General features: G+C 36.3%; 1 protein-coding gene across 1 annotated transcript; it reads left to right on the forward strand.

Moving 5' to 3' along the window:
• Positions 1–570: 570 nt before the first annotated feature.
• LOC120091546 (uncharacterized) lies at positions 571–13,049 on the forward strand. The gene is made up of 2 exons (XM_039049636.2): positions 571–2,441; positions 12,982–13,049. Exons 1-2 carry the CDS (start codon positions 1,508–1,510, stop codon positions 12,993–12,995), a joined length of 948 nt encoding a protein of 315 aa, XP_038905564.1. The 5' UTR covers positions 571–1,507; the 3' UTR covers positions 12,996–13,049.
• The last annotated feature ends 2,271 nt before the right edge of the window (positions 13,050–15,320 follow it).

Consider the following 15,320-nt stretch of genomic DNA (forward strand, 5'->3'; position numbering starts at 1 on the left):
AAGTGGTATTTGTCATCCGTTGCGCCTCCCCTCTGACTCAAGAGGTGGGCTCAGAGGGAGTGTGACAGCTACTGTCGCTCAGCATCAGGCAAGCGTTAGGCGTATTCTTAACATGAGCGTTGCGACGCTGCGATTTTGAATTGAGGCATGCAGATTTGTTTCAACTGAGGGGCAAAAGTGTAATTTGTCATGGTTTTCTTATTCTTAATTGATTCTTTGCTCATTTTAACTCCTTTTAGCTCCATATTTCTTCTAAAGACTGAAAAATGTGTCGGGATTGGATTTTAACTATAAAATTGACATATAGAGCAAATTAATAACATAAAATTGAGGGATTTATGTACTAAAATGTAATTCTTTTCAAAACCTATCACACTTCAAAAATAAGTATATTTATTGACAATTGCAACTTTTAATTACTTGATATTTTTAATATGTAAATTTGAAGATCAAGAAAATTTTAAAAAAGACGGAAGCTGTACATTTTTTCAATTTTTTTTACGCAAATATAGAATTTGATTCGTTAAAAAGGTCAAGTTTAGTCTAAGTTTTCTTGTCATGTTTTAAATGTCAACAATTAATAAGTAAATGAGAATGTTGGGTGCTTTACTTTTTTTTTTAATTAGTTATATTATTGTGAAACCCTCCCAATTTTTCCCAGATCTTTTTCAAGCTTGCCGCGAATCACGTACACACAGCGTCTCTTTGTTTCTCCTTCCCAAATTTTCACGTCGCGAATCAGTGCCTCATCAGAGAGAAATTGCTATGGGTGCGATTTTTTCCAAAATCGCTGCCGGTGCTCACTTTACCAGTGTCGGTGCGATTTCCCCCAAACGAAGACCTTCTGTGTTCCTCTACTAACGAACACAAATCTTCATCTCTTCTCCTCCCTTTTCATCTTCTTCCTTCACTTCGCGTTTCCTCTTCTCTATGGTCCCATTTCTTCTTCCTGCTCCTTTCACCTTCATTCCTTCATCCCCATCAACCTTCCTAATGTTCTTACTTGGGGGTTTTCTTCTCTGAGAAATGTGGGATTCTCTGAGGATTCATGAATCTACTCTTTTTTTTACTGGTAGCCTTTTGGGGGCATCCTCCTGATAATTGGTATTGTTTGAATCAATTGTATTAAGATGTATTTTATGTTATATTTTGTTAAATAGTTTGTTGTAAAGTAGTTTAAGTCCACGTGTGCTTTCAGTGTTGGCTATTTATTTGCCCAACTTGAACAATAAGATTTCTCCATGTTATTTACCTTTGAGTTTCCTAATATGGTATAAGAGAATTTTTCCCCGAAATAAACTTGATGGTATTCTTGACCTACTTCAATGGCGAACCTAATCCTCCAAAACTACCCATTGATTCTTCATCGTCTTTCACAGCAAATTCCAATTAGTTGATTTTTGAACAATATGCGAATCCATTCTTTCTTCACCATTCGGACAACACAAGTATTGTTCTGATTTCAAATCTTCTTACAAAAACAAATTAGACCTCTTTGAGCCAAGCTATGAAGATTGGACTTACCATGAAGAACAAACTTGGCTTCATCGATAGTTCTATCGTCCATCCCACCGGTGAAATGCATCAATCTTGGATCGTTTGTAACAGTGTAGTCACGACATGGATTTTGAATTCCTTATCCAAAGAAATTTCTGCAAGCGTCTACTTCTCTGATTTAGCGCAAGACATTTGGGTAGATCTACAAGAACAATACCAAAGAAAGAATTGTCTGCATGCTTATCAAATTAGACGAGAATTGTCCAATTTAACACAATCGCAGGACTCTGTTACTACATATTATGCCAAATGGAAGACCTTATGGAATGAGTTAGCCTCCTACAGACCTTCTTGCTCTTGTGGACGATGCACATGTGATGGAGTGAAGGATTTGAACACTTATTTACAAACTGAACATGTAATGACCTTTCTTATGGGACTCAACGAATCTTTCAGTCAAATTCATACACAGTTACTTCTCATGGAGTTGGAACCTTCGATCAATAAGGCCTTTTCTTCCGTCATTCAAGAAGTTGAACAACGAACCATCCCTTCTTATCAGACTATTGTCTCTAACCAATCGACACAAAATGCTGCTCTTCTAGTAAAAAATACTTCTTCGAATGCCAATTCCAATCAGTCATCTTTGTCAAATAATAACAAGAAGAAAGATCGACTGAGCTACACTCATTGCAATATTCCTGGCCACACGGTTGATCAATGCTATAAGGTTCATAGATATCCCCCCAGTTATCGATCTAATCAGAAAAGTTCGTCCTCCAAGTCTGAATCCTTTTCTTCCACTTCTACTTCTGGTTCTTCTGATAGCAGCTCATTTGAAAATTCATCAGCACAACAACGTCAAGGACTTCTCTTTATGCCTCAATCACATCTTGCAAAGGCCAAACTGGAAGCTGAGATTTCTTCTCAGAATCACATAGCAGGTATGTGTTCTTCCTCTATGCCTCAATTATATAGAGATGTTTAGGTTTTGGACTCCGGTGCTTCTACACACATCTGTTACTACAAAGAATTATTCACATCTCCACAACCTGCATCTAGTACAACCATATCTCTATCTAACCATACTAATGTGACTATTGAATTCATTGGAACTATTCAATTAAATTAAGATTTAATACGTCACAATGTACTGTTTATTCTTGCTTTCTGGTTCAACCTTTTGTCTATTAGTGCTTTGACTGCATCCATGCCTTACTTAGTACACTTTTATGGTGATTGTTGTCTCATTCAAGACAAGTCCTCCTTGAAGATGATTGGCAAAGCTAATCTTTGCATGGGTTGTATTTGCTCCAACATTCGCCAACTCAATTTGTTGTTGTCTTATGTTCTGCTGCTAATAACACTAAATCAGTTAGTCTTTGGCATGATAGGCTTGGTCATCCAAGTTTCAACATCTATCTTCTTTAAAAGATATTTTACAACTTTCATTACATAAAGATGAACATATTTGTACTATCTATCCATTGGCAAAACAAAAGAGATTATCCTTTCAATCAAATAATCATATTGCAAATAAACCTTTTGACTTGATATATTGTGATATATAGGGTCCTTACCAGTCGAATACGCATGCTGGTCACCGTTTCTTTCTCACTATTGTTGATGATTGTTCAAGATATACATAGTTATTTCTTATGCAACATAAATTTGATGCATTGCGGATAGTTCCTCACTTTTTTGCTTTTGTGAAAAATCAGTACAATGCTCATATAAAGATGTTTAGATATGATAATGCACCTGAATTAGCATTCACAGGATTTTTTTTTTTTAACTAAAGGAGTTATTCATCAATTCTCATGTGTGGGTCATCTTGAGCAGAACTTCATTGTGGAAACAAAAAACCAACATCTCCAAAATGTTGCTAGTGCTCTTTTATTCCAATCAAGAGTTACTATCTCATTATGGGGAGAATGTTAGAGTTAGAAAACACACAGCGGAAGAAAAACGAATTGTTAAGCATTCTAATTCATTAATTTTGGTTTTAAATTAAGCATGCTCATAAACTAACAATAGGGTTTCATGACATACCTTTGAAGAAACACTTGAATCTCGATTCCAGCTGCAAATCTTTTCCAAATCAGCTTGTGAACCACCTCAAGGTCTTCCCTACTATCCTCTTGGTGCCTTAATTGAGTTGTGGGACTCAAAACAAGCTTGAATTGAGGGAAATTGGAGAAGAGGTTTTGTTTTTTAATTGATTTCTAAAATCAATTTTTATTTGCAAAAATGAAATCTTTATTAATTTTACAAAATTAATTCAATAATTAATTTTCTAATAAAATTAATAATTAATAATTAATTAAAAATTTTAATTAATTCTAATTAATTCAATATCAAATATTAAATTAATCTAACACTAATTCCACCATCACGAATCCCTATTCATGAATTTAATATTTAAAACATATTTAAATATTAATTGATTCTCCAATTTCATTTAATTTCAAAATTAAACGCATAATTATATCACATATAATTACTAATTCCTTTAATTCTAATTGGAACATTTCAAATTAACTTATCACGCTACTCTAAGGCTAATCCATTTGTGAGCTAGTAGGAGGACCTCATTGACCTACAGATGATGGGCTTCATCGATCCGAGATTAATTGGTTAAACTCTTTTCACCAATTTAACCCTCATTCTTTAACTACTGGATGTTTGGTTGTGTGTCCTAAAACTCATAGTTTGTAAAGTTAAACACATTCTATTATCAATAAAGATGTTATTCAACATATCTTCAATAAAGTTGTTATTGAAACATTAAATTGCATTCATACGGTCTAAATCCAATAAACTAAGATCCATGGCTATTACATGAATACTTGAATGGTATATAGACACATAAAGATGGATCATTCGAGTAAATAACCAAAATGGTTTATAGTATACGAATAAGGTTGGATGCCTTATTATGGTAACACTATTGGATGTGGCCACTCCGTAGCAATTACAAGTTGTTATAAAGGTGCTACAAACGAAGTGATCTTGATTCGTTCATGTGTTGACATGAGGAGTGGGAGCGTCCTATGCAATGAGTTTGCATAAGATCGGACCAAGAAATAAGTCACTCTTACTTTATAAACATTGTTTACTATTTAAGACTGACTATTTCACTTAGATGACCTAGGTAACTCGATCTTAAACTTAAGCTAACTTTGAACTCTTGTTTATTCGAGATGATCCTTAGATTTGCAAAGGTGAGGGTTGGCTCAATAGCACCGACTCAATAAGCCTCCCATTTCAGAGGTAAGACCGGGTAGATAGCATGGGACATAGGGTGTGAGACGAATTCGCATCTACCCGATTTAGGGATAGGAGAAAGGTTGCTCTCTTAAATACTAAATCCAGGTCTTAAACAAGGATCCCCACCCTCTGATTGGCCCAAAATGGATTCAGTTTAGTGAATGGATCATTGATCAATTGTTCATTAGGGGATCAGTAGAAAACTTAAGGAGCAAGACGTAATATCGAGGGTAAAACAACATATTGACCCAGTCGTTATTACGAACAACCTATGAAGGGTCGACTTATTGGTTATGGTTAAATCATGTAGACACAAATATATCTATAGTGAAGAGAGTGCAACTATCGACTATAATGGTGTGACTTGATAGTTAACGAATACTGATTAATACAGTCTAAAGAGTTTTAGCCAATTAATCTTATATCGTTGGAGTTAACGACCTGTAGGTCCATAAGGTCTCTTTACTAGCTCGTAAAATATGAACTTCTTGAATTAATAAATTGAATGAATTTGGAATGATATCAATTTGAATAGTTCAAATTGAATTTTAATTTGAAAATGTTCAATTTAAAATTAGGGTTTGAGTTTGAATGAGTTCAAATTCAAATTAGGGTTTGTATGATTATATTTGATATAATTAACGTTTAATTTATTGAAATTAAACGAAATTAGAGAGTTTATAATATTTAAATATTGATTTAAATATTAATTACATGAATATGATTCATGTTTAAAATTAGGTGTGCGATCAATTTAATATTTGATAATTAATTAATTAATTAATTAATTAAATATGTTTAATTAATTTCCAATTTTAACCCAATTTAAGAATTGGATTTTGGTTTTTCAAATTTGATTAATAATGAATTAATCAAATAATATTTTAGTTAATTAAAGAATTAATCGAAATTTGAATTTAAAATTTGAGAAAATAGAAATTTTGGAAAAATGGAGAAAGTGGGGTTTTCCCACATTTTCTCCATACATAAGGTGTTCTTCATGTAATGACACATAATTCCACTTCTAGCTTCAAGCAGCTGCTGGCAATGTTATTACTGATGAGTGTCTGCATGGTGAAAAGTGATAAAACACTCTGAATTGAATAGGAAGAGGTAGTGCTTTGAGCTGATAAATGTGTTTCTGATCTCATCTTTCTCCCCCTCTCAAACCTAAAAAAATAACTTCACAAATTCACTCAAATTCGAGTTCCACCACTCAAATTCAAGGCTGAGTATAGTAGAGAAGATCTCTTGGTGGTTCACAGTTGATTTAGAGCTGAATTGGAGTGAAGAGCAGCTTTGAATTAGAAGAATTCATTAAAGGTATGAAACTTGAAACCCAACTTTTAATTTTCTGAAATAGCAGGCTTTAGAACTCAAAATAAATTTAATTAAAGTGCTTATTGATTCTGTTTGCTTCCATTGCATGCTTGTATATTCCTTCACTGGGTCACTCCATTAAAGCCTAGAGTTGCACTCTCCTCACTGTAGATATATTATGTCCACTTGATATAACCATGATTAGTAAGTTAACCTTTTACAAGTTATTCGTAATAATGGCTGAGTCAAATGACTGTTTTATCCTCGAGATTACCTCTTGTTCTTTAAGTCCCACTGATTCTCTAATGAACAATTGGTTTGTGATCCAATCATCAAACTGAGTCCCTTTTGGGCCAGTGAGAGGGTGGGGCCCCTTGTTCAAGACCCAGAGTCAGCACTTAAAGAAACAACCTCTATACTATCCCTTAATGCGGGTAGGAATGAATTCCATCTTGCATCCTATGTCCCTAGCTATCTACTCGGTCTTACTTTTGAAATAGAGGTTTATTGAGCCGACACTATTGAGCCAACCCTCACCTATGCAAATCTAAGGATAATCCCGAATAAATAGGAATACATAGTTAACTTAGGATTAAGGTCAAGTTATCTAGGTCATCGCTTTGAAACAGTCAGTCTTTGTGAAACCCGGATTTCAATTTCCCTACTTAAATAGGTAATTAAGGGAATTAACTAAGTATAAGTGAAATCTTATGTTGAAGAGAAGGAGAATTCTCAGTATTTGAATAGATTTGTTTAGTAGTTTTAAGTTGAGCCTTAACTAGTAAAAAATTGGCTAAGTATGAAGTCAAAAAGAAACCATGTGCTTGGTGTTAGGAAACATTAATGCATGGGGCTCTAATGAGGCTAAGTTTGTAGAGGTTATAAGAGATTAAGCCTTGAAGCCAAGTGTGGCCGAGTGAAGAAAAGCCATGCGTTGGACAAGGCATGCGACAACCAAGTTTTAGAGGTTAGCATGCATGTGGTAGAATCAGGTATGCGCGAGCATGGGCATTGGGCATTATAGTGTTGCGCGCGCGGACGATCTTGTAGCTATGTGTGGCATTAAACGATGCGCTAAGAAATGCGTTAGACGATAGTTCTACATGATAGGCGATGGCGCTACATGATAAGTGATGACGGCCAAAAATGTACATTATTATAAGCCTTCTATTTAGAATTATGAGTGTTGTTAAGTAGAATATGCGGTAATTATACTAAAGATTCATGAGAAAATGAGCTTGCGTCGATCAACATTAAGAATCTCGGCTAACCCACTCTTATGCGTTACTTTGCGTCCAATTGTCTATTTTTGTAGCCAACGCAGGAATCGATCGCATGTGAGAAATCTCTCCATCGCAGAGGCGAACGCATATGTTCAATGCATGGATGTTGCGGCCATTAACCGAATGCGTCCATCATATATAAGTTACGGCCATTAACCATAATAGAGAGATGAAAGCAAGGGTGGTGGAATGCGTCGATACTTCGGAAACCAAGCATGAATGCATACCTCAGGAGTATCAAAAGGTGGTGTTGACATTTTACCTACCCCGCCGTTAGCAGCAAAGATTCAGAGCAGGTCCATCACGTCGTTAGCTGTAGAATTTCAGAGAAGGACCATTAATGTTGTCGACGATCAAACTCTATAAATAGAAACCTTGGAGCACAACTTAAGATATCCAAGCTTCTGCCTTCGGGCAGATCCTTATGATCCAGATGAAAGCGTGAGAAGATATTCTTGAGAGTTCTTCATTCCTTCAACCATTTTGAGTGATGACCGGAGCCCCACCGAAGATAGATCTCGAGAGAGACTACTCTACCACCCATCCATAGCACCACTGGCAGCCTTGACACACATCTGATGGAAGTAAGACATTACCCATCTGGCACTCCATATCTCTTCTATCTCTATATTGTATTACATTGTGGCTTAAGAGATTAATACATTTTGCGATCAATGCATTTCTCTACTTCCTTCGATTCCATCTTCATTTTCTTATCATCCTTTACTTTCATTGCACAACTAAGTAAGACTGCTAGAGTATCACATACTTAATCATGCAGCATAGACATATGAAGCATGTAGCAAACCACCGAGAGGTGTGTGTTGCGCGAGTATTGTGAGAAAATCCTATTTGCTTAGTGTGATGCTGTAGCAACGCTTGTTTATGAGCTGATTAGTGGTAGCTAACTGCCTGGGAGGGTAAGTGGTGGAACGCATTAAGCAAAGTAAGTAGTATTCCTAGAGATAGGAATAATCTTATGTCAGCCATGTTTATGTGATTACCTTGTCTTATGAGCGCATCATTCATCATTTAGGCATACTTGAGAGAGTAGTCTAAGAATCAAATCTAGGCTTGAGAGAGTCAGATTGGGTCGCATAGGCAAGAATAGAGGCTTAGATAAGCTCCGTTAGCTATTACACAGTGTATGTACCCTATAGATAAGATATGAAAGTATGCGATCACATTGCATGCGTCCAGAAGTAGAACACAGTGGTATGTGGTCATCTTTTTTATGCGTGGGAGCACGTGAGCAAGGATAGAGACTTAGACATAAGGCCTCTCGACACTATCCTATATACATTGCAAGTGTCTTCGGCAAGTGTGTATAACATAATCGCATAGCTTGTGTTGGCTGGGGTTACCTTTGCGATCGAACTTATTGATGCGGTGAAGAAATCCCCGCCATTTTATCTATTTTTTCCATGCATCTTATTACGCGTTAACAGTTGTCGTGCCTCTAACTCTCATAGTCATACTTCCACTGCTTAATCTGTTAGTTAGAAGTAGGAGTAGCACATAACCCATAACCTTCAATATTCTTTTATTCTTCACCGCAAACACTTTACTTCATAACATTTAGCTACAAGTCCCTGAGTTTGACCTCGGATCACTCGAGAAACTTGCAATCTCGTTATACTTGGCGAGAATGCAAGAAAACTTGTTTCAGGAACGCATGGTCATTGCATACATTCTTAGACACATATTGCATATCTGACGCATGACCAACGATGCATGGAGAGCGCACGATAAACACATATTTATTTACTCCATTTTCCCATGCATCAATAAGCATAAGTGTTAGACGATAGCACTAGATGATAACACTAAACGTTGAGCTTGGGCGATAGATGATAAGTGTAGACACTAGACGATGCATTAGGCACGAGCGCTAGGCGATAGATGCAACCGCTACGTGATGGCACTACACGATAGGCGTGAGTGCTAGATGATGGGCGTAATGCATTAGAAGATGGGGTCAGCGCTACACGATGAGCGACAGCGAGAGATACGCGATGAGCGACAGAGAGATCATTAGGTGATAAGTAACAACGAGAGATCACTAAACGATGAGCCATGCGATAGGGCATATGAAGGAATGATATATCATGCAATGGAAGCTACAGAATCAATAAGCACTTAAACTATATTTAATTTGAGTTTTAAGCATGCTGTTCATATGATATTCATAAGAGGGTTTGAAACACATATTACCTTTGAAGAATTCTCCGCGAATTCCGCTGAAATCCACCAAGATGGAGCTTGAATCATCGAGAGGACTACTACCGAGATCTTCTCTACTATGCTCAAGTTGGAACGTGTGGTGGAAACACTTAAATTAAGTTGAATTGATGAAGAACAAGTGAGGGAGGTATGTAGGGTTTTCAAGTTTTCACTTCAGCAAGCATATCACAGAATCCTTAAAGTTCTTCATGCATGGAGCTCCTCCTTTATATAGGTAGAATTCATGCAAATATATAGGGTTACATGAAGAACAGCTCTAGCTTGAAGATCATTGCAAACTAGAAATTGAATCTGATGATTATCCAACAAATGTGTTAGTGGGTTTTTCCCAAAAATGGAAAAATCCATTAATCTGAAATTATTTCAAAAAATAATTTTATTTAAATTAATTTTATAAAATTAATTCAAAATAATTAATCTAAATAAAACTAGTTTTAATTGATTTTTAATTAAACCTTTTAATTAAAATAATATTAATTTAATATCTAAATATTAAACTAATAAAATATTAATATCAACAATGAATCAATTTTATATTTAAATCATAATTTAAATATTAATTGATTTTTCAATTTTGTTTAATTTCAATTAAATTAAACGTTTATAATTGTATCATATACAATCAATCGAAAACCCTAAAAATTGAATTTGAACATTTCAAATTCATAACCCTAATTTCATACATCAATACTTAATTCGTTATTCCAATTTAATGAGCTAGTAGAGAGACCTAATGGACTTACAGATCATGAGCTCAACGATTTGTAATTAATTCGTTAAAACTCTTTAATCGAATTAATTACTATCCATTAACTATCAAGACATACCACTATAACTCAAAGCACTCACCTCACTATAGATATATTTCTGTCCATATAAACCATAATCAGTAAGTCGATCCTTCATAGGTTGTTCGTGTTTACAGTTGAGTCAAAATTACCATTTTACCCCTGTAAATACATCTTGGTCCTTAAGTTCCCATTGACTCTCTCATGAACAATTCAATTCATAATACTACTTATGAATCATGTCCTTCTCTATCATGAGAAGGCGAGACCCCGATTGTTCAAGACCTGGAATCAACACTTAAGAGAACAACCTATCTACTAACCCTAAAAATGGGTAGGAGTGAATGTCATCTTTCAGAGCTATGTCCCCAGCTATCCATCAAGTATTATCCCCAAAATGGAAGGCTTATTGAGCAGTGCTGTTAGACTACTCTCACTCATGCAGATCAAAAGATAATCCTGAATAAATAGGATTTCATAGCTAGCTCAAGATTAAGATCGAGTTATTCTAGGTTACTTAAATATAAAATAGTCAGTTTTAACAGTAAATGATTGTTATAAAGAAAAGTGACTATTTCGTGGTCCAGTCTATATGCAAACTCATTGCATAGGATGCCCCACTCACATGTCTCTACACGAATAATTTGTAGATCACATCATTTGTATTACCTATGCAAAATGGGTCGCATCAAATAGTGTTACCAAGATGAGATATCCAATTTCATCCATATACTTATAGACCATTTAGGCTATATACTATTAACTTGATCCTGTTTATGTCACCACATAAAACTAAAGTATTCATACTATAGCCATGGATATGTTTATTAGATTTTCATAATAGAATGCAAAATCAACAACTTTATTGAATAAGACAGTCAGTAATATTTTATTGATAAATAAAATGTTTAACATAAAATTTATGAACTACGAGTTCTAGGACATTCCCAATAGCGTAAGTGCTATGCGATGGGCGTAGGTACTAGACGATGAACGACAGTGAGAGGGCTAGATGATGAGTGACAACGAGAGATTACTAGGCGATAATCTATACGATGAATGTAAGAACTACACGATGAGCTGGACGATGGGTCAAGCCATGATAGGTGCATAGTGAAGTGTCTATGTGTTGATGGGGCTTGTGGTACACAAGGCTGATGGATTCACCCGAACAAGTGGCTAAACCAAGAAGAAGTTGAGCTTGAGTTAGTAGGAGGTGGACAAATAGAGTTTCATGCAAAGAAGACATGCATAAGGAAGACAACTCAAACTTCATGCAAGTAAGTAGGTGGCATGGAAGTAGGTGAGTGGCATGGAGAGTGGTGGCAAAGCATGGTGCAGACACTCCAAAAGTTTCGAAGTAGGAGGTGTCATGCTTGGAGGCTTTCAGAGATGATGAGGATTGGTTCCTAAAGACTATAAATACCACCACAAAGTGTCTCTCTAGTTGATAACACAAATCCTCTTCAAAGAATATTAGGAAGAGTTTTAGAGGGCAAATTAAGAGGAAGCTATGTGTTGATTATGAAGGGCATGCATTGGTAGCAAAACCATACGTTGATCAAGTGGTTCCAAGAGGAGGAGATGTTGTTGGACAGTGAGGTCCTAAAGTAGCATCGACTTGGGACGAGAAGTTCTCCTAGATTACCCGTGAGTTTTGAGTGATTTCAAAGCCACTTGAAACCTCTGAGAGTCTAGTTTTCAAGGTAGGGCTTCCGAATAAGAAGCTCAAAGGAATCAGGCTGAAGAGTGAGGAAAAGATAGAAAGGTCGAGCTCTCGAGTAAGCTTGGGCAGTCTTGATGATTTGAGAATTTCGGCCAAACAACAAAGATTTCTATGCTGAGATTTTAAGGTAAGCTTCCTGAGACATTTTAGAATATGTTTGTAGAAGGAAGTGTCTGAAAGTAAGGTCAAGAACTATGAGTAATCTAAGCTTGTATTTGAATATGGAATTTAGGGTTCAAAAGGGAGCTGAGGAAACCAAGGAACTTCTAGAGAGAAAGGTTCCTATCCAACCAAGGTGAGTGGTATTTTCCTTTAAGTTTTAAGCATATCTTTTAGAGTATGTGTATATGTTTATTTTGTGAAGGAGTAATTAGAATGAGAGTGAGAATATGGAACGGGATAGTCAGGGGATCAATAGACCTAATTCCTGAGCACGGAGCAGAACCTCACGGGATGGTCAAGGGACCGGGAGGTCTAGTTCCTAAGCCTGTGGGAAGAACCTCGTATGGGATGGTCAGAGGGCTGACAGTCCTAGCTTCTGAGTCCATAAGTGGCAATCTATGTGCACATGGGGAACGTGAGAGAATATGCATTTATGATTAGTATCAGTTTAAATATCTACCGTGTGTGTAGGTAGATGAAAACAAACTCTTTATGATTAGTATCAGTTTAACTATCTATTATGTGTGTAGGTAAATTTGAGAACAGGCTCACTTAAGACTGAGGGGTTTGGATGTTAACCTGTAGTTGTGATATGCTTGTATTATTGTGAGTTGAAATAGACTCTTGAAGTTGCTTACCACTCACTGAGCTTGTTGAAGCTCATTCTTTTCTTTCATGTTTTTCTTCCCAGGTAGCGAAAGGTGAGGAGTTCCAGGATGCTGCTAAGGTGAAGGTCTGCCACACCATAGCCACACTTTCGGTTTTATTGTTGTTATTGTAAACTTTGTAGTTAAGCTTGAAAGTTGCATATGTTGGGTTTAATGTCCTATAAACTCATAGTTTGTAAATCATTAAATATATTCTATTTCGAATAAAGACGTTATTGAGGTTATTCAGTAAAAGATGTTATTGAATATGTAAGTTGCGAATATCTAACCTAAATCCAATAAACTAAGATCCTTGGCTATAACATGAATACTCGAACTATATGTAGAGACATATCATAGGATCAAGTTCAAATATATAGCCAAAACTGTCTATAGTATAAGGATAGGGTTGGGTACCTCATCTTGGGGACACTATGGATGGGGTCACTTTGTATTAAGTACAAATGATGAGATCCTAAATCGTTCGTGTAGAGACATGTGAGTGGGGGCGTCCTATGCAATGAGTTTGCATAAGACAGGATCGCAAAATTAGTCACTTTCTCTTTATAACGTCGTTTACTGAAGAAATTGACTATTTCATAAGATGACCTAGGTAACTCGATCTTAATCCTGAGCTAACTATGAAATCCTGTTTATACGAGATTATCCTTTGATCTGCATGGGTGAGAGTGGCCAGACATCGCCGACTCAACAAGCCTACCATTTTGGGGATAAGATCGGATAGATAGCTGGGGACATAGTCTCGCAAGACGGAATTCGCTCCTACCCATTTCAAGGATAGTAGAGAGGTTGTTCCCTTAAGTACTAACTCCAGGACTTGAACAAGGGGCCCCACCCTCTCCTTGGCCTGAGAGGGACTTAGGTTTGATGGTTGGACCACAAACCGATTGTTCATTAGAGGATTAGTGGAACTTAAGGAACAAGAAGTACTATAGGGGGTAAAACGGACATTTGACCCAACTATAGCTATGAACAACTTGTGAAGGATTGACTTACTAAACATGGTTATATCAAGTGGACGGAAATATATATACGGTGAGGGGAGTGCAGCTACTGGGCTATAGTGGAGTGTCCCGATAGTTAACGAATATTGGTTAGCTTGGTTAATGAGATTAGTCGGTTAACCTCGAATCGTTGGAGCCCATGATCTGTAGGTCCATTAGGTCCCCCTACTAGCTCATATCGGAATAAAGCCTAGAACAATTAGATAGGAAACTTTGAATCGTTCAAAATCGGGAAAGGGTATTATCGTCAATTGTGTTTGACACAATAATTTAATTATGAATTAAATTATTAAATGAGAGATAAAGTATTTGAAAGTGTTTTAAATTCTATATACATGAATAAGGATTCATATATAATGGATTGCACAAGGTTAGAATGATTAATTGAATTAATCATATGAAATTAATTGGAAAAGTTTCAAATTAATTACCAAAAATTAATTTCAATTTAGAATTGAAATTAAAATTGAAATGCAAACTAAAATTAGATTTTGGATCAAGGATAGTGGATTTTGTTGGAATCCCACTTATGCATGGTGATTCAAAGTGGAAAAACAACTCATCCATGCACTCTTGCACGTAATGTTACATGAACACCTATAATCCACTATTACTTGCATCTCCACCATATGTCTTGCATCTTGAGGCTTCTTGATGCATGGATTCACTCTATAAGTAGAGGTAGAATCAGATTGAGAGCTGAAGACAACCATTTCCATACTATTATGCTGCTGGAATTTGGTCTCAAACTCACCTACCTTCATATATCTCTTTATAGCTTGAACCTTCAAGTATTCCCTTCCCATTCCTTATCTCTATAGACTCCCACAAGCCGTTCTTGGCCCAGAGAATAGTAGGGAAGACACTAGAGGTGGTCCACACACCTTTCGTGAGCAAAGGAATCAAAGGGAGTTGCTGAATTGGTCTCCAAAAAGGTTGGTACAAATTCTGCTCTCTGTTTACTGTATTTAGATAACATGCTCTCATTTTCTAAAATTGATGTAGTTAAGTGCCTCCGATCTAAAATTTCTTCTGCATGTGTTATATGAACACCTTCAGTATAAACGTTATACTGTTTATATAAAATGAGTTTAGTAAAATAGTTGGTATTTATATTCTTGGCTTAAAGTTTTATGAGTGCTAAGAGGTTTTCATGGGTAGTAGGTATCACAAAAGGGTGGTATCTGCCATCCGTCGTGCCTCCTCTCGGGCTCAGGAGGTGGGGTCGAGGTGGGGTGTGACAGTCTTAAATAGTAAATAGCGTTATAAAGTAAGAATGACTTATTTTGTGGTCCGATCTTGTACAAACTCATTGCATAGGATACCCCCACTCCTCATGTCATGACATGTACAAATTA

This window comes from Benincasa hispida, chromosome 1 (assembly GCF_027475165.1).
Source record: "Benincasa hispida cultivar pf3 chromosome 1, pf3_genome.v1.1, whole genome shotgun sequence".
NCBI lineage: Eukaryota > Viridiplantae > Streptophyta > Magnoliopsida > Cucurbitales > Cucurbitaceae > Benincasa > Benincasa hispida.